The sequence below is a fragment of the Lycorma delicatula genome, chromosome 1 (genome assembly GCF_047948215.1).
Source record: "Lycorma delicatula isolate Av1 chromosome 1, ASM4794821v1, whole genome shotgun sequence".
NCBI classification, from domain to species: domain Eukaryota; kingdom Metazoa; phylum Arthropoda; class Insecta; order Hemiptera; family Fulgoridae; genus Lycorma; species Lycorma delicatula.
In genome coordinates, this window is record NC_134455.1 from 74,847,598 (window position 1) to 74,872,139 (window position 24,542).

The 24,542-nt window shown below is 28.9% G+C and overlaps 1 protein-coding gene across 5 annotated transcripts in view; it reads right to left on the reverse strand.

Moving 5' to 3' along the window:
• Window positions 1-24,542, reverse strand: part of LOC142319404 (glutamyl aminopeptidase-like) — a 102,493-nt gene continuing 77,951 nt past the window's right edge. For all 5 annotated transcript variants that reach the window (XM_075356652.1, XM_075356660.1, XM_075356670.1 and 2 more), the window contains 7 exons: window positions 21,563-21,766; window positions 18,436-18,515; window positions 14,643-14,788; window positions 12,789-12,918; window positions 9,837-9,950; window positions 6,043-6,151; window positions 1-1,947 (listed from right to left, as the gene is read on the reverse strand). In XM_075356652.1, coding sequence (XP_075212767.1) covers window positions 1,816-1,947; window positions 6,043-6,151; window positions 9,837-9,950; window positions 12,789-12,918; window positions 14,643-14,788; window positions 18,436-18,515; window positions 21,563-21,766 — 915 coding nt within the window. In that variant the 3' untranslated portion in view covers window positions 1-1,815. The remainder of the gene's footprint in view (window positions 1,948-6,042; window positions 6,152-9,836; window positions 9,951-12,788; window positions 12,919-14,642; window positions 14,789-18,435; window positions 18,516-21,562; window positions 21,767-24,542) is intronic.

The window sequence follows — 24,542 nt, forward strand, 5'->3', positions numbered from 1 at the left end:
TTTAAATTCAGTATTATTTAATAGTACTTTTGTTGTTATTACAAATATTGCACAAAAATTTAGTTTTTGGCACATGCTATTAAAATAATTCATGAATAACTACATTAGGAAAAAGTGATGATACATTTATATATGTGTTTGAGATGAAAAGTAACAATGATTTATTTTAAGGACAAAAAACAAATTACATTTTAATTTCAATTTAATTTACTATTGTTAGTGCTCCTTAAGTTAAAAAAAATTTTTTTTTAACAGCATCTGGCTTGAATTGATGTGTTCAATAATTTAACACTGATTTTTTCCATTGGAAAAACATTTTGTTCAGGAATAAAACTCATAATTTTATGTTGTTGTCCATAACCTTTCTCCAGGATTCTAGAAGAAAAGATTAAATGGATCATTATGTATGAAATCAGTTTGGACTAATGCAATCTTGATTTTGTTGCAGCATTTATACTATTGCAAACATACTGAATGATAGTATGGATTAATGATTAATTGATTGAATAAGAACAAATACATCCTATGTAGCCATATAAGCTATAGTTCATTTAGTGTTGAAACCTTCATAAATATTGCAGCTGTAAATAAATGACTGAAAGACTGACAAAGTAACCAGTGGGTATCAGAAATAGGAAAAAGGATTATATAAACTGCAATATTGAAGGATACCTGTAAAAACTTTCACAGGAGAACAAAATAATCATTGAGAACTCTATACTTGCTTCAAAGCATTTTGAGAGTTCTCATGAAAATTTAAAAACAAGGGCAAATATATTATTAAACTTAGTTACTCTGAGGAAGATTAAAGCTGTTCTCTATATTATATTCAAAACCATGAAATCAGCGACATGAAAAGTATATTGTTTCTTGATTACCTTTGAAACTGGGACAAATACGATTTCATGCATCTTGAATTCTAATGATGAATTCTTTCTGCAGACAATTCAAACAGCAGATTTCCTTGACAAAATCTAAGAATTCTATCTGAAGATTTTTAAGATTATAAACATTATCAGAAAATTTCTAAGAAGCTGGATTGCATTAAAATATTCATTTACTTCATAAAGAAAAGAAAAAGTGGATTTTCAAACAGAAGATGGGTCAGGAAACAAGAAATATTTCAGGAACACTGTTTTATAAGGAAACATATTTCCATTTTTACAAAATGTCAGTAATACCATCGATTCAAAAGAGTATTTTTTTCTCTTCAACTAAACTTCAAAATTCAAAATAAAAACAACAAAACTCAATACAATACAACAAAGAAGCATTTCAGAAATGTAAATTAACTTTTTGGAAATACTGAATGACTGGGAGGATTTCTTAGTTTGATGTAGCTAAGTTCTTTTGGGCTGTCCTCAAGTATGTTGTAAGTCTCTGATGATTGTGAAATTTGATTAGTTAGTAGTATTCTTGAGACACCCTTGCTGAATACCTTACAGTAATATTATAAGGTGAGTGAAATACAGCCTTTATAAACACTTATTATAATCCTGCAGTAAAAGATTGCTGTTCAGAAAGACGTTGTTGGACGTAATTTTAATAATGATTATGAATAAAGGATTATAGAATTGTTGTGTTGGGATTTATTTTTTTTTGACAGACTCCCTATTAAAAGGTTATGGACAATTTTGTTGTATAACTAATAAATGGGGTGGGTGTAAATAGTTAAGAACTTCATCAATTACGTCACGTTAATTACCAGAAGTTTAACTACTCGTATATGAATATAAACAGATTGTACACTAAATACAATCTTTCATATGTTAAATTATTGTTTAACAAAATAAATTATTTATGAAATGAATAAAATTAAAGAATGTGTGAAAGTTCAGAAAGATGAAGAGACAACCATCTGATGTTATTTTCAATTCGTTCCAAAGCAATCTTCCGTCCAGCTGCTCCTGCACCTGCATCTGAATTAGCAGCTAAGAATGCCTTAAGCTAAAAACAAAGAAGAAAAAATTAGTAGTAAAAACATTTGTTTTGATTTCTGATTTATGTTAAAACAAACATAATTTTTTTTCTATTCAACTTAAATGAATGTATTGTGTAATTACATTAAAATTGTAGTGTTTCAAGTATTTTATCCAGGTTGTAATTTGCCCTAACAAAAACACTACATTTACTCTCACTTAACATCCAGTTTGAAAGTATTACTTTCATATAACCCACACTTTTATCCATTAATAAGAAAATAAAATTTTAAACTGAATACCGAATGAGAGATTGTTTAGTTTCATTTGCCAAATTAATTGGTGGTCTATGCTAAAAAGTTATAAGACCATATTTCTGTTACTTCTGATTTATTTATCAAACTCTGATGAACACCCATTTTAACACATTTATGCTAAAAAATAAACGGTTTGTCTATCACTTTACGGTTAATTAATGTTTTAATTTTAACTGGTTTCAGATCATAGAATGGATATGGGGAATGCTAAATTGGAAAAATAAATACAAAAACAAAATTAGGTCAACTTAAACACCAAAGGTGAGTTGCAGTTGTTGTATAAATATCGCCATAACTTTATCAGCTCATATGAGTTCAACAGTGAATTTGACCTACAGGGCCTATTTATTCATATTTAAAAACAATATACTGTAATTTGTAAGAAAAATATGCATGGGCTGTTAACAGTCTATGTACTATTATAAAGGTTGGGTGGTCATATGTGATCTACTGCTATTATACCAAGTGAAGTGTTTAGTTGAGACTGCTGTTAAATGGAGATTACTTGAAGTATTATTCTTTTTAAAAAAATTCCAATTCATGTTCAGTTGTGGGAAAAGGAAATTAAATGTTTACATTTGATATCGCATATTGTTTAACATTCTTTTTATTTTTCATCATTCTTTTTAATATGTATGTATTTATAAAACAGCTGAAAGATTTTGACAATTAATTGCGATTAATGACTTATTATAACGTTTTGATTGATACAGAAATCTTTTCCTTTACACTTAAACCTCCTTATTGATATTTTTATACTTTATTACTATATAGTAGCTATATTGTTATTATGTGTTGTAAAAAGCATGTTGTTGAAATTATATTAATAACTTAGGCAGTGGTGTGATGATCTGTCATTTACTGAATAGAATGTTTTTATTATAAATAATAGATATAAACTCCTGTAAAAAAGTTATACAGTTACACTCCGTATTCTCATATAATCCTTTTCTGATTTTTTAGAACCAATTTGCTCATTAAAAATTATTGATCAGTAAGTAACTTGTCAAGAAAGTTATATCTTACAATTCCTATTGTCTTTAAGTAACATTCTCAACCTATTTTTAATTAAATGTATTACCACCAATCATCTGATAATAATATGACTATTCATTATTTTTAATAATTTTAATTCTGTGAAGTTTGCAAAATCTTTATTTTCACTAGTTTAAAGGTAATGTTTTAAAGTTATTCATAATTTTTATTTTATATTAAAGGTCAATAATTTAAGACGTAGTTTGAACATGTACCTCTGAACATGCTGTATGAAGTGAGTACAGTGAACTGGATAAGCACAGAATGCTTAGTGTTTTGTTATTTGCCAAATATTCTTTTCTTACTATTTGTCTCTTATTGAAAAATTTTATTCTAGTTTGTAAATAAAATATTTATTTTTTCTTTCATTTTTTAAATAAATATACTTTATTTACAATTGGTTTCATATTTATGGATTGACAAATAATGACACAAGTGAAGAATACCCAGAGGAATTTCATGAAGTACTGGCACCAACAGTTTACATTACTTCTCTTCATGATGAGCATTTACCAACACAAATGTAATAAGAAAAAAAAAATAATAATCATAATGAAAAAAAAAAAACACAAAATATCAGAATACAATAGGAAACAAATTATTAAAGTACTTCAACAAACAAGTGATCTAAAGAAGTAAACAACACAAACAACAGACAGTAACATGATTCATGATTTAATAATATCAGCTGAGAGCACCACTGACCACACCACAATAACCTTCAGAATATCAGTAATCCTCAAATAATTCCAATTGGCAGCTGAATTCTCTCTCTTAGCAGATACATAAAGGTAATATAAAAATATGAGAATGTAAATCCAATATAACAAACCAGGTTCTCAGTAATAATTTATATTTTAGTCCTGAAAGATAAAATCCTATAGTCCTGAAAGGTAACATCCATTGCTATGCAATATAACCCAGGTCCATGTGTCACCTCTTTAGACCTCTAATATCACTACTGTTGTCCAACAGATTCACCACTAAGCAGTTCACACGTTCATTCAGTTTAGATATATATTTTGCACGTATACATTGGTGACTTCCTCATAAATGTATGGTATTCTTAGACATTTGTGGATCTCATTGATTCTTACAAACCATGATGCTTCTGTTAAGATACTGAACCACTTTGTTGTGAAACCTCTAGATGAACTCTACATTGCTGTTTCATGATGATCTCTGTAGCTTTACTCCATAACACCACACTGGCTTTATGAATATAAAATATAACATACAGTAGTAATTTGTTTGATAGAAATGAAGGAGATCTCCTGCCTCGTGACCAGTACATTTGTTTAAACTTAATATCTACTTGCTTTCTCTCATTTTTTTTTGTGATTTTTCCACATTAAACGATAATCCAATTGCAATCCCAGATTCTGTACAGTGTTCGTATCTAGAATGAATATTATCCAGGGTGGACATGTGGACAATTACCTCTCCTCACTGAAAAAGTTACATGATTTGATTTAGCTGGATTTATTTTTATCTTCCATTTATGTAGCCATTCAATGATAAGATCCAATGCTGACTGTAAACTTTACTCAAGGCCAAAGTTGCAACATCATCAACCGCTAAGATAGTCATGTCATCTGCAAACAATGCAATTTTCTGAACTGGGAAGATCTGCAGTGTAGATTAGATACAAGATTGGATCCAATGTTAGTATTGATAAAGCTAGATAACTCCCAATTATAGCTAAGTAGTGAAAAGCATTCTTCCAGGTAGTTTCATAATGCCAAATAAAATGGTTGAGGTAGGCTCAAATTTAAATTACAAAGATAACCTGGTAGCCAGACCTTATCAAATGCTTGCTGCACAACTAGGAAAGCTGCCAAACTCCTTCCTTTCCAGACATTCATAGATAATACTAACAATTCTATGCGTTTGCTCATTGATTAAATGGTCGTTCCTAAAGCCAAATTAATGATCTGGAATAATGACATTGCTTATCAGTATCAGTTACAGCCGTGCCTCTCAAAGACCTTGAAAAGGCAGGTAAAGGTGGCCCTTAGAAAGGATAGGCAGGCAGTAAACTTATAGGAATGTATGTGTTGAAGCCTGTCATGGACTGGTTTCAAAATGTGGAGTTTCAAAATCATTTAGTCATTTGGGATACTTTCCATTCTGATGGGAAACATGTTGTGTGTAGAATTCGCACTAATTAGGTGAGTTATATAGAACCGTACTCCTGCGGGTGGTAACTTAAATAACATTCTGTCAGTGATTAAGTCAAATAATAAAATATGTCATTTATTTAATATAGCATATGCTTGCATGCTATTACATAAGTAGTATTACTAACACCCTTAAAAGAATTAGTAGTAAGTATACTATTACTGATTACTGTGATTAAAGCTTGTAAGCTTCACCCACCACATCCCTTTTGCATTCATAATTACCACAACAAAACAAGATATTGATATTCAGTAACAAAAAATAAAATATAACAATAAATTAGCAGATAATTTAATAACAAATTTATGTCATTACTTACCATATTTACTCAAATAATTCACACACCAGAATTTTTAAACTATTCAAAAAAAAAATATTTAGTTAATTAAATATAATTTTCTCATTGATTATCACATTTTAATTTTATTGTAAACCCATCTAAAATCGTTTCATCGCATAAATCTCTCACATCTTTCAGATAAAAAATGTTGGTTTAAAAAAGTGTGTGAATTACCAGAGCAGTTACAGTAAATAAAAAAAAGTAAAAAAAAAAAAATGTTAAAAATGTCCTGAAAATGTTAAAAACTTACCTCATTTAATTTTGTTTTTGTACCAAAGCTATTTGTAATGCGAGGTAACAGCGTTCCAAGACTTCTGTTGTTAAGTGTAAATCTTTTTACAAGGTATCCCCACTGATCTCTTTAAATAAAAATAAATAAAAAATACGATAATTTTATCTGCTATACAAAAAATGTAAAGATACACTGTACAAAAATTGTAAAAGAAATGTAAAAAAATGCTTACTAATACTGATCTAATCACTTTTAGTTATATTTAAAATGAAGTTATACTTGTATAATTATAAACATTAATAAAACATTTATTTCATGTTTATAATTATCATTATCGGAATAATTGTGAATTAGCTGATCTAAAGGATAATGCCTCATAATTAACTACTTTGCATTTATTAACATTATATTTATGGATGAATTAATGTAATTTTTGTAAACAAATGTATCCATATGTTTGTATGAATATAACTCTTGTATACGAAGTGTTTTGTATCTGTTTAAGTGTTAACTGTGTAATGAAATACTTTTCAGTTGATCTTAAAGGATCAAGTTATAATCAAAAGTAATGAAATCAGTACAAAAAAATTTATTTTTTTGTACAGATTTTATTACTTAAAAAATATTGTACTCTAAAAATTTTTTTGTACTGTCTTACGTATTTGCATCATTATTATTTCTTATCATTATTTTGCCATATAACATATTCATAATATGTTTACAGTAGAATAACGTATCTCTAATCTGTTCAACATGGCTTACTTTTATTTTTTCAGGCAAATCCAGGAATAATTTTTGTTCCGTTGGAGTATGTACTTACCCATCTTTAAATGTTTTAAATCTTTACAAAAAATTATAACGTATGTATGATCTCAAAGCATCTCTTCTGAGCGGGTAATCCTTTTTTACTAAAAAAAGGAAATTCATATAAGTTGATTAAATCTTGGCTATGTTTAAAAATTATGCTAGCATTTAAAAAATTTGGTGAGCATTGTTTTTCTTGTTTTGGTCGGAAATGGTTGTTTTGCCATTCTCTTGTGCTATTTTACTGAAAATCTAATAGCAGCATAATTTAATTTTCAGAAACTTTTGAACAATTATATATCAAAACATTTTTGATGCGTTTGAGATTTTTGCTATTGTTGGTATTCTGCTTATGACAAAAGAGTACATATAGACCTATGAGTGTACACATAGGTCATTATAATTTTCTTAATTGTTAGAAAATAAATAATATAAAATGTTTATATAGTTTATAGTAATAATAAATAATATTATAATAATATTGTATTATAATAAATAATACAGTATTATCAAGTAAGGAACTGTAAAAGAATTAATGGTTTCTGGTAGCAGGATTCCAAATCAACAAGAATTATTGTAGGAGCTTTATGAACAAGTAATATGCTGACTTTTTTCATGACATTCATGAAATTAAAAATAAATGGGTTGTTATAGAGTACCTTTATATATGAGTTTTATTTCTTAAAATTGACCTTAAGACTTTTTATAAATTGAGATATAATTAAAATATTATAAATGACATTTTCTCCTTCTGTTACATACTCTGTGAGCTATACAAGTAAACAAAAGTGTAATTACAGTGTGAAGTCAACTTCTGTTTCCTAGTTTAGATATACTTAAATTATCAGTTGTTTTCTACTAAATGATATTACTATAAAAATGCTTATTGAATAACTGTAGGAGTAGTGGAAGCAAGAAGTAGATACTTGAAAAGTAATAAGCAATACAAATCGCATATGAGTATTTATTGCAAGATAAATATCTTTTGAAAAAGTGTCCTGAAAAATAAAAGACATTATAATAAGCAAATGCAGAAAATAGTATTAGTTGTTCTGAATCATTAAAACAGAACTTAATAATTCTGCACTATTGAAAGTGCACATAAAATTTTGAGACAAACTAGAAGTTCATCTTGAATACAATATAATCAATAAATTTTCAAAGAGAAACAATAATTTTTAGCCAATACTAAACAGAATGGTTAATGTTAGTATATATATTGAGATGTTAGTATATATATTGTTGATAGTAATTCAGATCTCTTACAATCTGATGATAATGCAAGGTCTTAAATATTTCAGGAAGTAGAAAATTGATTCTGATTTAAGTATTGTATGGGCTAGTATAATGTCCCAGGGTAATGCATTTCTTCTAGTTAAGATGAAAGAAAGAGAAAATAACTAATAAAGAAAAGAATCTAGAAGAAACTAAAAGGGATTTTTTTAAACAATTTATTAGTTGTAATATAGACAACAGCACCTCCAAAAGCTCTTGTTCGATCAGAAAGGTTACTGGACCGGGAAAAGAATACAGAGCAAAAATTAAGGGTACGGACAATGAAAATTATTACATTACATCAATTAAAGGGGTGAGTCAGGTACTGGTTCTGTAGTCCAAGGAATATAAATACTGCCAGGGACCAGTGGAAAGAGCCAAAAGTTCAGCTAGGGCATATTTAGCATGTCGTGATAACAGTCAGTAGTTCTGCAAGACCATGATCGGTGCATTCATGATAACAGCGAAATCAGTAAGTGTATGGTAACGAGTGAAGAGTGAAGAGAGTATTCTGCTAGACAGTGGGTGAATACAAGAACTGCTTGGTGAGTTATTGCTAAACAGTAGTGAAAGTGACAATATTCTATTCATTCATAAAGTGAAGAGTAGTTCATTTATATACAGTAAAACTAATAATACTTGCAGAAAGTGATTGGTAAGACTTTTCTATTGTTATCTTGTTAGTGCAACATTAGTTTCTACTAGCCATTATAACATTTTAAGTAAATTGGACTGTATTCTGGTTTTTATAGTTTAACTGTCATTAAATAAATCTTATCTTTTTATTAGAATTACTATTAGATTACATATAGAATATAATCTATTATTATTATTATTTTCTACGTTTTTTTTCAATAATAAGATGTTTATTATTATTATATTATATATTATATATTTACTGAAAATTTACAGTAAATTTTTAGTTTGTTAGTCTCTGAATATTCTCGCCGAACCGCAAACACGCGACAGTATAAAACATCAAAAGTTGAATACTATAAATAATAAACTATAAGATAATATTATTTATCATTTTATCAGTGTACTTCAATCAGTAATACTGATTTTACACATTTAACTAAACAGAAGTAGGGAGTGTAAAAGATAAGTAAGAACAGGTGAATTAGAGAATGAAGAGGATAATAAATTTCTCTGCATTACAAAAAAAATAAGAATGAAATATATTTTCTAAGCTAAGAATAGTAATTAATATAAACTGACAATGTATATCAGAAGGAGTAAACATTTTGATACAAACTGTGAATTATCAAGTTTATAAATATACTTGTATGTAGTACATAACTTACTGATAATAGCTTGTTTCAACAATGAAAAAATATTTCTTCACAAAATTGATTTTTGATAAATTATATTCTACACTGACATGTTTCAGAACACATACGCCATCATCAAATATTTAGGAATTATTGCATCATGGAATTACCTCACACAAAAAACAGCAAAATCACTAAAATTATTTGTTTGTAATATAATAAACACAGCATTATAAGTTTGTTTTTAATAATAATTTTTCAAACATTATAATAATTTTAATGATTTTATTAATAACATGACAGGACTGCCAAAATGAAACAATTCTGATATGTTTAATGACAGAATGTTTATTTCAAACAAATCATTGTAATTATTTTCATCAGAAGTCATTAAATGGATAGTAGAAGGAATGTAAAAAGATAATTATTTATGTACATAATTTGTAAGTATATTCACTGTACCGAATGAAGTCCCAAACAACTGGATTTCCAACTGGATTATCTGAAATTGAACCAAGAACAAAAAAGAAGTCTTGTGAACGTACATAGTTTTCATCTTTAGCTAAGTCAATTAACCTGAAAATAAAAAAAATTGATATTCAGTAATTTCTAAAAAAAAGTCATGTTCAAGGTCATAAAATTAATTGTTACTCAATGTATGAGACACGTATTTTAATAATCATAATATCCGATTAAAAATTAGTAGACCACGAGAGTTATTTATTAGAAGGGATTAAAAAGTAGTAAAACTGCCTTGAGAAAACCAAAATTCTAGAAAAAAATATCTGATTTAATTTCTGTAAAATTTTCTTCCAAAAACTATTTTCAAAAGTTATAGTGGTGAACTTTTTCCCTATTTTTATTATAATAAAAATAGAAATAATTAATAAATAGAAATTCATATTTTAGTTTTGTGATGGTGATAGCAGTATTAGTCCAGTTGAGTTCCTAATTATAAAAAAGATTCCACTTTGGCTGTGATTTTATTCTTAAATGGTTTATTCATTTTACAAATTTCAAGAATGAAAACAAAAAGTATTAAGATACAGATGAACAAGACCAATATTTTACTGAAACAGTATTTCAATGAAAAAAAAAAAATGATCATACAAACTTTTAAAAAAACTCAGGTTATATTTTCATAACCCACCGGGTTGGTTAGTGGTTAATGCGTCTTCCCAAATCAGCTGATTTGGAAGTCGATAGTTACAGTGTTCAAGTCCTAGTAAAGCCAGTTATTTTTACACGGATTTGAATACTAGATCGTGGATACTGGTGTTCTTTGGTGGTTGGGTTTTCAATTAACCACACATCTCAGGAATGGTCGAACTGAGAATGTACAAGACTACACTTCATTTACACTCATACATATCATCCTCATTCATCCTCTGAAGAATTATCTAAATGGTAGTTACCGGAGGCTAAACAGGAAAAAGAAAGAAGATTATATTTTCATAAATTTACAATTTAGTTTTCTGTAATCTTATGGTCGACACCATTGTGGGTAATGAAATTATTGATCAGAAAATTAGTGACATGAACATACTTTATAAACTACTTAGTTAAAATCTAAGGTTATAGTTTATTGATCTGATTTTTGACATCCACTGAAGAAAAAAAAATGTTCAGATGATAAAAATGTTAAGAGTCTTGCAGTGAAATATGCTTAATGTTTCAATTCCCTAAAAAAAAAGTACATATTTTTATAGTGGTTTACCATAAATACATTCAAAATTAGAGATGTTAGAGATATTCCACACAAGGATGTTAGCAGAGAGTTAAGGATTCTGAGCAAGGTTTTATACTACCTCGGTCAGAGGTAGCCCCTCTGTGGGCTGATTTTTATATTTCTTTTACTACCTTCTTTATCCTTTGTTCTTTTTTTTTTGGATGAGTGTTATGAAAGTGGATCAGCTGGTCAGTCATTGGCCTAGTTCAATCTATGGAATCATGCTTGCACCTTCTAGTAGCTGGCAGGGTATTTAATCCTTTATTGGGTTCCAGATTGGTGGCAGGCTTTTGTGCTTCTAGAACTGTTAAAAAACTTTGATTTCCACCTGGGGCTCATAAAAAAAAAAAACACAATATGGGGTGAGGTTACTAATAGGTAAAGCAGATTTCCTATTTCTCTTAAACTGCAATCCAAGATAACATGTTCAATCAAAAAATCATTAATCTTAGATATGTTGCTCCATTGTAGGTAAAAAATCTCTTCTGAGTGATCATGAGTAGTATGGATACTACTTACTGGCTTTTTCTGGGTATGAATTTTTGTCTCATATTGTGATATCCATAAAGATCATTCTTTCTCATCACACATCTGTTTTCCTTATCCGTCTAACTCATCTTGTTTGTATCTTTTTACTCATTTTGCATTACGTGATCATAGGTTGGACTGTGCTAGTTCCATGCTAAGGATAGTAGAAATTGTAGAGGCAGGACATCCAGTGATCTAATGAGAGGTTGCCTATGGACTGACCTGAAACTTGGTTTCTGTTTTTTTATAGGTTATACAATCTCTAGGCCAGTAATATATATTTTTTTTCCCTGGCCGTACAATGAAGTGTTGTTATCAGTGCCTGGATATGATAATTATATAATAAGTAAATAAATATTAAAAATTAACAATACAAAATTAAATTTAAAACTAAAACCAGTAACATAAAAAAAATACAGCATAAATGGAAAACGCCTTTGACATATACTAAAATCGAAATAAAACCACAATGAAATATTACAATAATAATCTAAATTAAAACAATAAATTTACCATTGCTATACATGCCAAATGGTATAAATAGCTGCCTAGGCCTATAGCTTGTCACAGATCTGACAGGCATGTTCTCTCCTAACCTCTTTCTTTTTCCTGTTTATCCTCCAGTAACTACCGTTTAGATAATTCTTCAGAGGATGATATGTATGAGTGTAAATTAAGTGTAGTCTTGTACATTCTCAGTTCGACCATTCCTGAGATGTGTGGTTAATTGAAACCCAACCACCAAAGAACACCGATATCCACAATCTAGTATTCAAATCCGTGTAAAAATAACTGGCTTTACTAGGACTTGAACGCTGTAACTCTCGACTTCCAAATCAGCTGATTTGGGAAGACGCGTTAACCACTAGACCAACCCGGTGGGTTTCTCTCCTAACCTAGTCTTCTTAATCCCTTGTAAAATGTAAATCCATTCATCAGATTAGATCTTTTGAAAAACAACTTATAGTGCAAATTAAAATTGTATATTGTAAATTATTAATTTTATATTTTGACTACATAATTAATTTTCAGTACATTTATTTAACTAAATAAAAGATGGGTTTTTATTGATTTATAGAGTAAATAATTATTTTTTTAATAGTGAATAAAAATAACTTCTAATAACAATAAATTTAAAAATAAAAGAAGCAAGAAACCTGTTTAAAAGCCAAGGTTCTCGTACAGCTGCAAGTGCATTTCTTAACTTAACCTTTTCTTGTGGTTCTTCTTCAGTGATATAAGCTTGCCACATTCGTTCCCATACAATTTCACTACTGCCAGACATACCTGAAATCACAAACAACCAAAATTTAGCTGATTAGAAACATTCCCTTTTTAATCAAGAATGTTAGTTACACATATTTTTTTTATGTATAATTATTTTTTTTCAGAATCTTGCACTAGTTATGGACAAATGATTTGGTACATTTTTTAAATATTATTACAGGAGATGAAGATATCAGAAAAATTATATAATGACTAGGCAGAGATTAAAAATCAAATTATACAACATTTTAATGTGTATCTAGAAGTAGATATTGATTGTAATCAAAATTTAGTGTGTGAAATATTCATTAAAGTTAAACAAAATTAAAGAAAAAAATAGCTGAGATACTGGACAGCCTAAAAAATAATGTAAAATAATATCTAAACAAATCATATGTTTAGAACAAAAATAAAATGAAAATAAAATATATTTTTGAACTTCACAAAATTTATTTAAAAAATGACAACTCTTTCAGTACACAGTATTGAGTACCATAATTTGTATCATACTTTTAAGAATGCAAAAGCTTGAAAGTACGATTCAAAGAAAAGGGCAAATACATAAAGCAAAAATATAAAATATATAAAGATAAAGAGCATCAATAGGGAGTGTACACATCTACAGTAATATATAACTTTGAAAGTTAAATACTTTTTTAATATAAATAATATTTTGTTTAAACAATTTTTATATAGCAAGTATAATTAAAAATTCTCAAAAAGACTGACTTTTTGTTATTTTATTTTGTAATTACTTTGCATAATTTTCTGTGCAAGAAATAAAGAAAACATAAATTTAATATTAAATTATATTTTTTGTTTATAAAAAAATTAAATTATAACTCTTATTTTATGAAAAATTAAAAATAATGAGTAAACCTTATACACAAGCTTCAAGTTTAAACTCACTCATCACTGTGATTCACTGCATAAATGTGTATGAAAAATATACCAATACAAGGTCAACATAACCTTAAACTGAAGAACAACAACCAATCTTCAACAAAATTTCACATACAGAACTTCAGATATACTCCTACAACATATCTAAATTTCAATGATAAAGTAGTACAAAAAGCTAACTATATATATATATATATATATATATATATAAAAAAGAAAATTTAATTTCATCCCCCTATCCAATTGTGCAAGAAACTAATACTGTACCTTTCTTTCAAAAGTTGGTAAAAATAAAAACTGAAAAGGACTGTACAATGCTTTCCAATAATCATGTTTGTCCCCAGAACACACAGTACAATAGTACCAAGTACAATACTTGATATTTAATGTTTTATTAATGATAATTATGAACGGTGAATATGATAATTAAATTATTTGCAATATATGTAAATTTAAAATTTTGACAGTCCTTTATAGAGTTCTTTAAACATGATGATCTGAAGACATCTGTGTGTTTGTTTCCATGAAATAACTGTAACCATATTCTAAACTATTGGTTTACTCAAATTTTATTTAGTAAGTTGTCAAAGAGACCATTTATTCATTATTCCTTATCTAAAATTCTCTAAAAATTCTTTTCTTATGAATGGTTCCAATGATTTTCATTAATGTTCATATCATTTTTATTGCAAAATTTACTAAAAAGATTTATCATTAAATAAAATTATGCAAAAATAATACCTATAATTACTTTTTAGTTAAAAAAAAATTGTATCATTACTTAATGTTTTTTGATGAAAATGTCTCTTTTTCTACATACCACTAAATAAATAAGCACATACCAGTACTGTAAATAAGTGTTCTTAATTCTGGCTCAGGTTTTGTTCCGTTCTTCAAAAGCCAAAAGTTAAATTTTTCCTGAGCTTTGTTAACACAAGAAGGCACTTTGAGTGAACAACTAAGCTCCAACGCAACCAACTTTTGTCTCCTGCAATTCATTTAAAAGATTAAATATAATTTACAAACAAAATTTATTATTAGAATGCTAATGAAATTACTATTTAATCTAGTTAAATCTAAGCCTTAAAACTTGAATGTTAATCTAAAAAAATTATAGCTTTTTTTTGTAATACTACAATCTACATGTGTTAAATTCTTATAAAAGAAGGATATTTCTGTTTAAAACATCTTTTGAATCTATATTCAAAAGATGTTTATAGGCAATATATCTATATATATACATTGCCTGTAAAAAAACAAATCAATATATGCAACTTTTTAAGTAATTATACATTATATAGGTTGTGTATATATGGTGATTATTAAATGCATAATAATTTTGTTTGTCTATATATACAGTAATTGGATCCTCTACATCTTCAAAGGTATAATTAAAACCTTTTGAAGAAATCTCTGTACCTAGAGTTATCAGTAGACCTACACATATGATGTGGGATTTATTATATGTTTGGGATTTGTATATGGATGATATTCTAATTCTATTCAACCAATCAATCAACAATGAATATTAGATAATATTAAAGAAATGCCTTGAATGAGTAGAAAAAGATAGAGATAATAATGAATAAATAAGATAGCATAAGAAAATTGATATGGTTGTTAGCTATCAGTATTTAAATAAAATATAAAAAATTCAGAAAAAATCCTACTTGTACCAAAAGTACTACTTTTTAAGTAATGTATAATGTTTCTTTTAAGAATCAAATACGATAAAAAAGGAAAACTATTGTATACATTGTCTTGTAGGCTGAGTAAATAGTCAGAGAATCTATCTACATTAGTTTAATTTTAACAAATAAATATGTTATTATGACTGGTACATAATACTTGTATGTTATTTTAAATGAAAACTGCCATTTTTTGAAAGCCTCAAGAGGTGAAATTATATTTCAGATGTAAATAATTATTTATTAATAATGAAAAACTTATTATTTATTCAAAGCAAAATAGTATGGTTTGATTTTATTACAAATGAAATCAATTTGCTCGTCCTTAAAGAAATGTCAAATAACAAAACACTTGGAAACTTCACATTTAAACAACAGAAACACCACTATTATCATTAATGAAAATGCTATTCATTTGATTAGGATTTTATGTCTACCTAAGAAGTACAATTAAATGTTTTTATCTACATTTAAAGTTAAGAGAGCAGTAGTAATTCATGCAATAAATAGCTTTTGAACTGCTAATGTAGAATTTTCTAGTCCTTTTAAATAATTATTTTTAGATATAGACAGTTATTCATCTGTGAAGAGCTTGTTGATGAATCTTTCAAGATTTTGAAGCAAATCATTAATAAATAATAAGAGAGATTGAGACAAAGGACAATTCTCTGTAATACTCCATGCTCTACATTTTGAAATGAGTACCAATGAGTGTATTTTTATCGAAAGATGAAGTTTCAATTGTATGTTTGTAATCACAAACAGATATCATTAACAATTAAGATTTTTTAAAAAAAAATTTTTTAACCACTAAGAAATGTATGGTTTGTTGATGTGAAAAAAAATTGTTATCTATAATATTTCAAAAACTTTCTAAAGTCTGAAAAATATAAAATTTTTTCCCTATAACTACACTGAGGATTTGTCAATATGCTTTTACAGAAATCTTAAAAGTCTGAATTTCCCAAGTTTTTTTTCAAATACGTTAGAAAAATGAACAGTGATGATATTGGTTGTGGGGCAAATAAGGCTTATTCAAATAAGCAGTCCTGACCAAGGCAGGCACATTGGAGGATGTGATGGGATAATCTGCACTAAGGTTATCCTCAAGAAAAGTCACATACATCTGTTGATGATGTGGTGACATGGTGAGTATGTGCTGCCATTAAATAAGCGCAGTTGAAGGTCAATGGTCAACGGTCTCTGGGGCAGATGAGGAATTCATTACTAATGGCAATGAGGATAGATGAACTTGAAGAGTTAACCTTGAGAACAAATTCTGTAGGCTTGACTACAGTGAGATGGTAGCCCCACCATCAAGAGTACTCAGTGCAGTGCTTATAACACGGATGGGGAAATCTTATTACTGGCAAGCATTTATTGGCCTCAGAACAGGGTAGGACTAATTGGATTAAAAGAGTTAGAACATCAAAATCTAAGAATAAATGGATATAGGATATAGTTAAGATTACTACTTGGAACATGAGGAGATGGCATATAAGGAGATAGAATTGGTTACAAAGTTACAGAAAAACAAGATAAAATTGGCAGATAAAACAAACAAAAAAGAAATTGAAAGGGAGCTGCTTCAGAGTCAGTTATGTGATTATGGTGGGGTTAACCAGACAATGAGCTAGAAGGGGTGTTATACATTTAATCGATAAAAGTTGGGAAGCAAGGATTAGTGATTAAGGTTGGTGAACAATAGGATTATAATGGGCACGAATAAAACATGATAGGGGAAACTTTACAGTAATAGAGGCTTATGGCCCAGAGGAAACGGATTCCACTAAGAAAAAAGAATCAGAACATTTTTACAAACTGATGCAATGACTACTCAATGGAGTTAGTGCAATTGATGATATCATACTGCTTGGTGATCTGAATGGTAAGGAAAGGAACCTACCTATTTCTAAATCTATTGACACTTTTGGAGAGAACATACTCAATGAAAATGGAAAGAGATTGAGAAATGTTTTACCTAACAACTTAAAATTTATTGAACTTACTTACAGATTTGGTTAAGTCACATTTCATAGAAAAATACATCATCAAGTTTGTCACCCAACATTCATTTTGGTTTGACATGGCTTCCATTTGTAATTGGACATACATCTCACCTGAAGTTGATTTCATTCCCGACTCTAGCTAGCAAGTTGGCATTACCTTTGCAGCTGCGGCATTAATTCGAAGTCTTAGTTCAACAACATCAGTAGGCAAAGGTGGTATATGTAACCCAATCTTTAATAAAACCCTAAAATAAAAAAAAAAAATTACATTGTCTAAAAATGTATCATTGACTGCAATTCTATCCATCATTTTCAACTGCAGCCGAATAACTTTCTTCGTCATTTGTAATATGTTGAACTACGGATAGTTTATATGGCTTCAAGCGCAATTGTTTACATAATATGTGCCAAGCAGCTGTTTGTAGAATGCCATTCTCATCTGACACATGTCAAGTGGATTTCTTCTGCCTATGTGCAAAACTTTCTCAGAGTTGTTCCACAGCAGTTTCAGGGACGCATGGGTGTTTGGTAATTTTGTATGTTTAACAGAATAACCTTCCTCAACGAAGGTTTAGTGCCAAAAGTAAATTGTAGGCATATTAAGAGGCCTGTGCTCTCTATGATTTTAACAACTCCATTTTTAAAAACACTGGTGACAGCGCTGCTGGCTGATTTTGGTACTAATGAATTGCGAGAGTCATTACTTGATATGTTTTGCTGTGAAATGAGCGCAACCAAATCTGCAAGTTATCTAAATAAATTTTTGTTAAGTTCTTTTTGAATCACCTGGTATTTTGTAAGATATATTCAAAAAATAAAATCTCTTACCAGCCAGAATTTTTCAAATATGAAGCCAAATTCTGCCTATAGTGTTTTATGTGAGGTTTTGCTGCATTTTGATTAAGGATTAAAAATTAATAAAAAAGAGCACAACTCACCTTTCTATGTATGAACTTGATGCAGAAATATTCCATAAAGAATCGGTCATAACTGGATCAAGAATTTTGTGAATAAATTTCTTCATGAAAAAGAATTAACAGTTTTAGTTATAATTAGATATTGGTCTTTATTACAAATAAATATGTAAAAAAAACTACAAAATTAAAATGAAGCAGGATTTTCTCCATAAAGATCATAAATATGTGAAATAGTTATTTGATAAAAATTAAATAAAGATAAAAAGATAAACATTTTACTTTCTTATTTTACTAAGACTAAAAGTTCTAATAAACTAGCTGGTGCAAGTTATCACATACACTCACAATGCATGAATTGTTATATATTCTTACATTATTTTTAAAAATAATTAATTCTCATTTTATAACTATACTTTTATAAAAATTTTATTCTTGCTTAGTTTTATTTTGTTTTAATTGTAAATAGAATTTGGAGAAATAAATATCTGCATGATGCCAATATATTTAAACTTGCAACATATTTAACAATTCTCTCATTCAAAACCTTGATTTTTATTGCAAGAGTTTTGCACTTAGTGAAAGTGTAACTTCTTAATTTTAAAGAAGTTTTAAATATGTAATTTTTAAAATGATGATCATAATATTATAACTGTCCAAGCCGAACTGGCACCTAGCTAGCATAAGGCTATAATATGCTACTCGTGGAAGGCAGTATACATACGGTATAATAAATTTTATGATATCTATACGGTATAAATTTTTTTTATCTTACAGTAATTTCCTAATTTAACTAATATTTTTATAATTATTTACAGTATACATTTTTTATATTATTTTTTATACTAATGTTTATTTCAATCAATAAACAAAATAAATTTTTATTATTTTATTTTTAGTCTTATACTTATATACAAATAAAACAATATATATACGAATAAAACAATACACAAATATTTCGCTAATTTATTTTTACCTCTCTTATATTAACTCGTTCTTGGATTGTGTTTGAGGTTCATGGTATGGAACCTTTAAATCACACTTCCGGTTATCCATTCGCTCTGAAATTTTGTATACAGGTTTGCTCCTGATGACAATACATTTTAGAAACATTTTCAAGTTGCTAAGATGCCCCTAAGTTGCTAAGTGAAAAAAATGCCCCTTGAATTTATGCAACCTCGTTTACATGCATATTTTCTTAGTGAAAGACATTTTAAGTGAGATATATATTGGCATATATAATTGCTACTAGAAATTCTGTACAGTGGCGACCAAAGTTTTGGTAAGATTTACTACTTTTAACTGGATCTCAATTTTTGGACGAAAATCGCAAATATCTCGAAAATGGTCGGTCCTAGTGCTCTGAAAATTTTTTTTGACCACTCTCATCATTTCCCATATGCTCCCAGTGTTATCCGTCAGATGATAATATTTTTAAGTGCTCCTATGGCACTGTTTGGAAATTGGGGGCAGGGTGCCACCATAATATCTCGGCAATCGCTTGTCCGATTTTCATGGCGTGTGTATCAGCAGGTTGAGTGCTAACTGTTTAACTTATCAGGTACACTCTTTATCGACCGGATCTTGTTTATCCGGAAATTAAATCTTTAGCCCTATGTTTTGATTGCACTTGCCCACTGTAAAAAATACCGATCAGATTTTTCGTTAAATGCGCTCAAACCTGAGTGCTAGCACAGTTGTAAAGTATAAACTTATGAAGACTAAAAATAAAAAACAAAAAATATACAAAAAACCTTTTAAAAACCACTCATATTTAATGCACTAAAAAGTAGAAAATAAAAAAATATGCAAAAAATTTTTTAAACACTTAAATTAAACACACTAAAAGGTAAAACATAATTTTAAGACAATATCTCAGAATGGATTTGGCAACAAGCTTTGATGGTAATTTGAAGCTATGACTTTCACATAAAGTCATAGCTTCAAATTAAAAATCTGATGTTTTTGACAATTTTTTCGTATACATGATGAATGGTTTAGAGCGCAAACATGAGGACCCCATTCCTTTGCAAGGAGAAATTAATTTTATTCTGAAGTTATTTCACCAGTAATTCGTTAAACTGTTCTTTTTGAGATTTGGCAGACGAAACACGTTTTACTATTTTTTTAGGGTCACTAACAAACATTTCAACTGCATATTCTCCTGCTATGTAATTAAAAACGTTGTGTATAATTTCTTTCCCTTGGGAGTGAATGCCTTTTCCATGTAAATTAGACATAATATGCAAAATAATAAAATCAATTCACTACCATAAGAATAGAGCTAATAAAAATTTTGTAATTTAACGTGAATAAATTACTTTTAAAATTTCACTTAAAACTTAACTACTTTTAAGAATTGAAACTCAAAGAACGCTATAATCGGATAATCTTATACTGTTTAGATATACACAATTAACTGGACAAGATTTACCTGCAAATACAGAATAAATTAGAACGGAATGATTTACAAGAACAAGTTAGTCTCAGAATGAATCAGAACGGTTTGTATAAATAGAGATTTAATGTTTCATTTGAATGTTTAGAATGAGATATCATTCAGCTATTATTTACACAAACCTGAATAAAGGAATTTTTCTTATGTATGACTCTAGCCTAGGCTAGCATACGATTGTTCACCACTCCCAGAACAAAGGGCAAAGAGCGTTGCGTAAACAGTCAATCTTGTGTGTGTTTGGCCTGGATATTTTATACAATTATAAAACTATAAATAAATACATTTAGGCCTAAACACTGATTAGTAACAGCTGATTAGTCTGCATAATATGCATAACATATCTATTTCAGTATCTAATAAAGAAATAAATTAATGTAATAATATATAAACACAGTATTAAACAAGTAACTAAAAAAGATGTGAATTTGTTCATTGATTGGAATAAACAATAATCGTACCATATTCATATGTCTTTAATCGAGTAATATTATAAACCTGTGCTCGTATAATATTATCAGATCTGTGCTGATTTGGTTTGGTCAAGCTATATAACCATATGATAAATGCAACAGTGAAAATAATTTTACCAACTGGAGATGTGTTTCTAACACAGTTATTGTGTTAGAACACAATAACCATTTTATTTTAATTAAAATATATTAAGAAAATAGTAGCTAAATGATATCAACTTACCCTGAACTTCATATATACTGGTGTATTTATAAGAATACTTTGTAAAAATTGTAGTTTATGTGAAGCCTCTATCCAGGGTACAAAGTGTTGCTCTTTTGGCAGGTACTGAATTACACTAAGTGCAATCTTATATTTTATATAACCAGCTTTAGCTAAACTAAATGCATCATTTAATAAATGTGCTCTGTCAGCAGCAGTTATGCTCTACAAAAAAAAAAACTTACAAATCAAATAAGTAGCTAATTTCATGAAATATGCTTAAAAATAATATTAAAACAAATAAATTAAAAAACAAAACATATTCATTTTCTAATAAGCAGAGTTATTCCATAAACGTTTTCTAGAGGTTTTATATAGATTCTTCATCAATGGTGTTACAACTGGTACAGTTGTGAATGGCGCCTTCCTTTTTAAGTTGTTAGGAGATGCCTTTAGTATCAGTATGTTATAGAACAATATATTTGATCTATGTTGTATTTGTTTATTTAATATGTTATTTTTTGTCAAATTCAATGTTTTAATAAATATTATATTATTCCAGTAAGTTGAGGAAATACTATTAGTTGTTTTGTATATTTCATTTCTATTTATTTGAACCAAATATAATAAAAATAATATTTATTTCATATAAAATATTTAATCTACATATAATATTCAATTATTTACTACAGGTATACTTGTCAAACTGTTTAAAAATTAAATTCTATTAAATAAATCACCTAGGTCAAAATACTGAGATAAGGCAGAAATATCTTACCTTAATTCTGCATAAAAGGCATTTTAATTTTATGTCATCTTGATTAATTTCTAATATTTATAAATTTGTGTTAATATCAAAAATAGAATGTTTATTGTTTTGATGGTCTACTATATTAGGTAAACCCAATTTATTATTTTTGTAATTTCTCTAATGTTCAAGAAATCTATTATTAAAGGATCTAGTTGGGCACGCTTGACGGGGAGGTATGCGTGAGGAGCATACCCGGTCCTTGGGTAGGATAGGCCCGGAAAGGGTAGCCCTCCTGGGGAGGGGTTTTTTGGCATTCCAGAAGGGAAGGCTGGGATGTTCTGATGGACTAGGGGGGGACCCCGACAGGTGGACATACAGAAGAGTCCAAAGATAGGGGTTAGGGGTTGTTTCTATGCCACGACACACGGGTGCGATCGAGGCAATGTCTTTCAGGCAGTTACCAGTCACCCCTTGCTGTGTTTAAAAAAAAGTCCAAAAAAAGTATTAAAGGATCTATTTCTTTTTTCTATACAAATAAAATTCACAATTATTACATTTAATTTATTTTTATTATTCTTTTTGTTTTTTAAATAATTTATTAGGTGATTATGAGATTTGTACACTGGTTTAAATATTTCTTCTTTTTTTCTCTTTTATGACTGCATAGGATCACTTTAGTCAGTCTATTATTATCATCCATGTATCTTCGAAGGAACTGTTCGGACCTTGCGGTCCTACCAGTACTTTTTTATATGTTTCCATCTTCATGTCCTTTCTGGTATTGAAAATGTTTGTGTTGTGAGTTTCTTTCTTGTGAGTATGAAGCAAGTGTTTTTGTCCTTGATTTTTTCATTTAATTTTAACTTGCCTGGGGTGTTTCTGGCGTAAAGCCAATTTCCTGCAGATCCTCCCTCTGTTATTTGTCTGATCCATTTGCATCCTGTCTTGTTGTTCTCAAGTCAAGAGAAATTCAGCTGAATTTCAGAAGTCTTAAATCTTGCATTCTCATGATGTGTTCAAAGAATCTTAGTCTCCTCTAATGCATGGTATCAGTGATGGATTCTAACTCTTTGTACATGACATTGTGGCATGATTCACCACTACCCGTCTTTCTGGTACTTTTTGTTGACGCGGTTTTCCAATTCTTCTTTCAATTTTTTGGAGTCTGTCACTCTTTGTTAGTTAGGTGGAAGAGTGTTTCTGCTGCATATGTGGCTTCTGGTTTTATAACTGTGTTGTATCTTAATTTTACATTTATGGAGAGACATTGTTTACTTTAGGTGTACCAGGTTAATTTTTGTGTTTAGTTTGTTTGTTCTGTTAGGATTGAGGTTTTTTTGTTTAGGTTGTTTGTTATTATTTTTCCGAGATATTTAAATGGGTTACTATTTTGACTTTATTACTGTTTATGTTTGCTTCTTTTAATTGTGTTGGTTTTTGGGGTGTAATTTCTTCTGTCTTTTCAAATGATATTTTGAGACCAATTTTATTTACAATGTTTTGAAGTTCTAATAAATGTGTTTTAGATTCATCAATGTTGTTTTCTAGCATGCAAAGTCATCAGCGAAACCAAGGCAGTTTGTTTTGATTTTTGGTCTTTTTTTATTTTTGAGGGACTTTTCTGAGCCATTCCCTCATTACAATTTCCAGAGCGCAGTTGAATAGTATCAGTAATAGTCCCTAGTAGCCTTGGTGCAGTCCTGTTTTGGTCTAAAATGGTTCCAAGAGTTTGCCTTTGAATTTCACTTTTGACTTAGGGTTTGTGAGGTTCAGTTTCATCATGCTTATTAATTTGGGATGTACTTCAAGGTGTCATAGAATTTTTAATAATGATTCTCCTGGATACAAGAGAAGTTTACAAACTCTGTTAGAGTTTCTTGAGGTTTACAAACATTATCATCATGTCTCTGCTTTTTTTCTGTGAAACTCATGATCTGGTTTGGACAGCTCCTCCAGGGTCTGTAACCTCCTTGGTACTCTCCTAGTTATTTTTCAAGTTGTAAACTGATGCTGTTGAGAGAGATTCTTAAAAGAATTTTGTATGTTGTGTCTGGGAATGAGATTACCCAGTAATTGTTAGGGTCTGCTTTTTTTGTAATTTTTTTGTCTGCTCTTGGTGTATCAGGTGGATGAAGGCTGTCATCCAGTGTTCTGGTAGTTCTTTGATACCGATGACATGCTATTGATGAAGGGCGATTTTTGCTGGTCTTACTGCATGTTTTCATATCTTATAAAGGTCTGATCTTATCC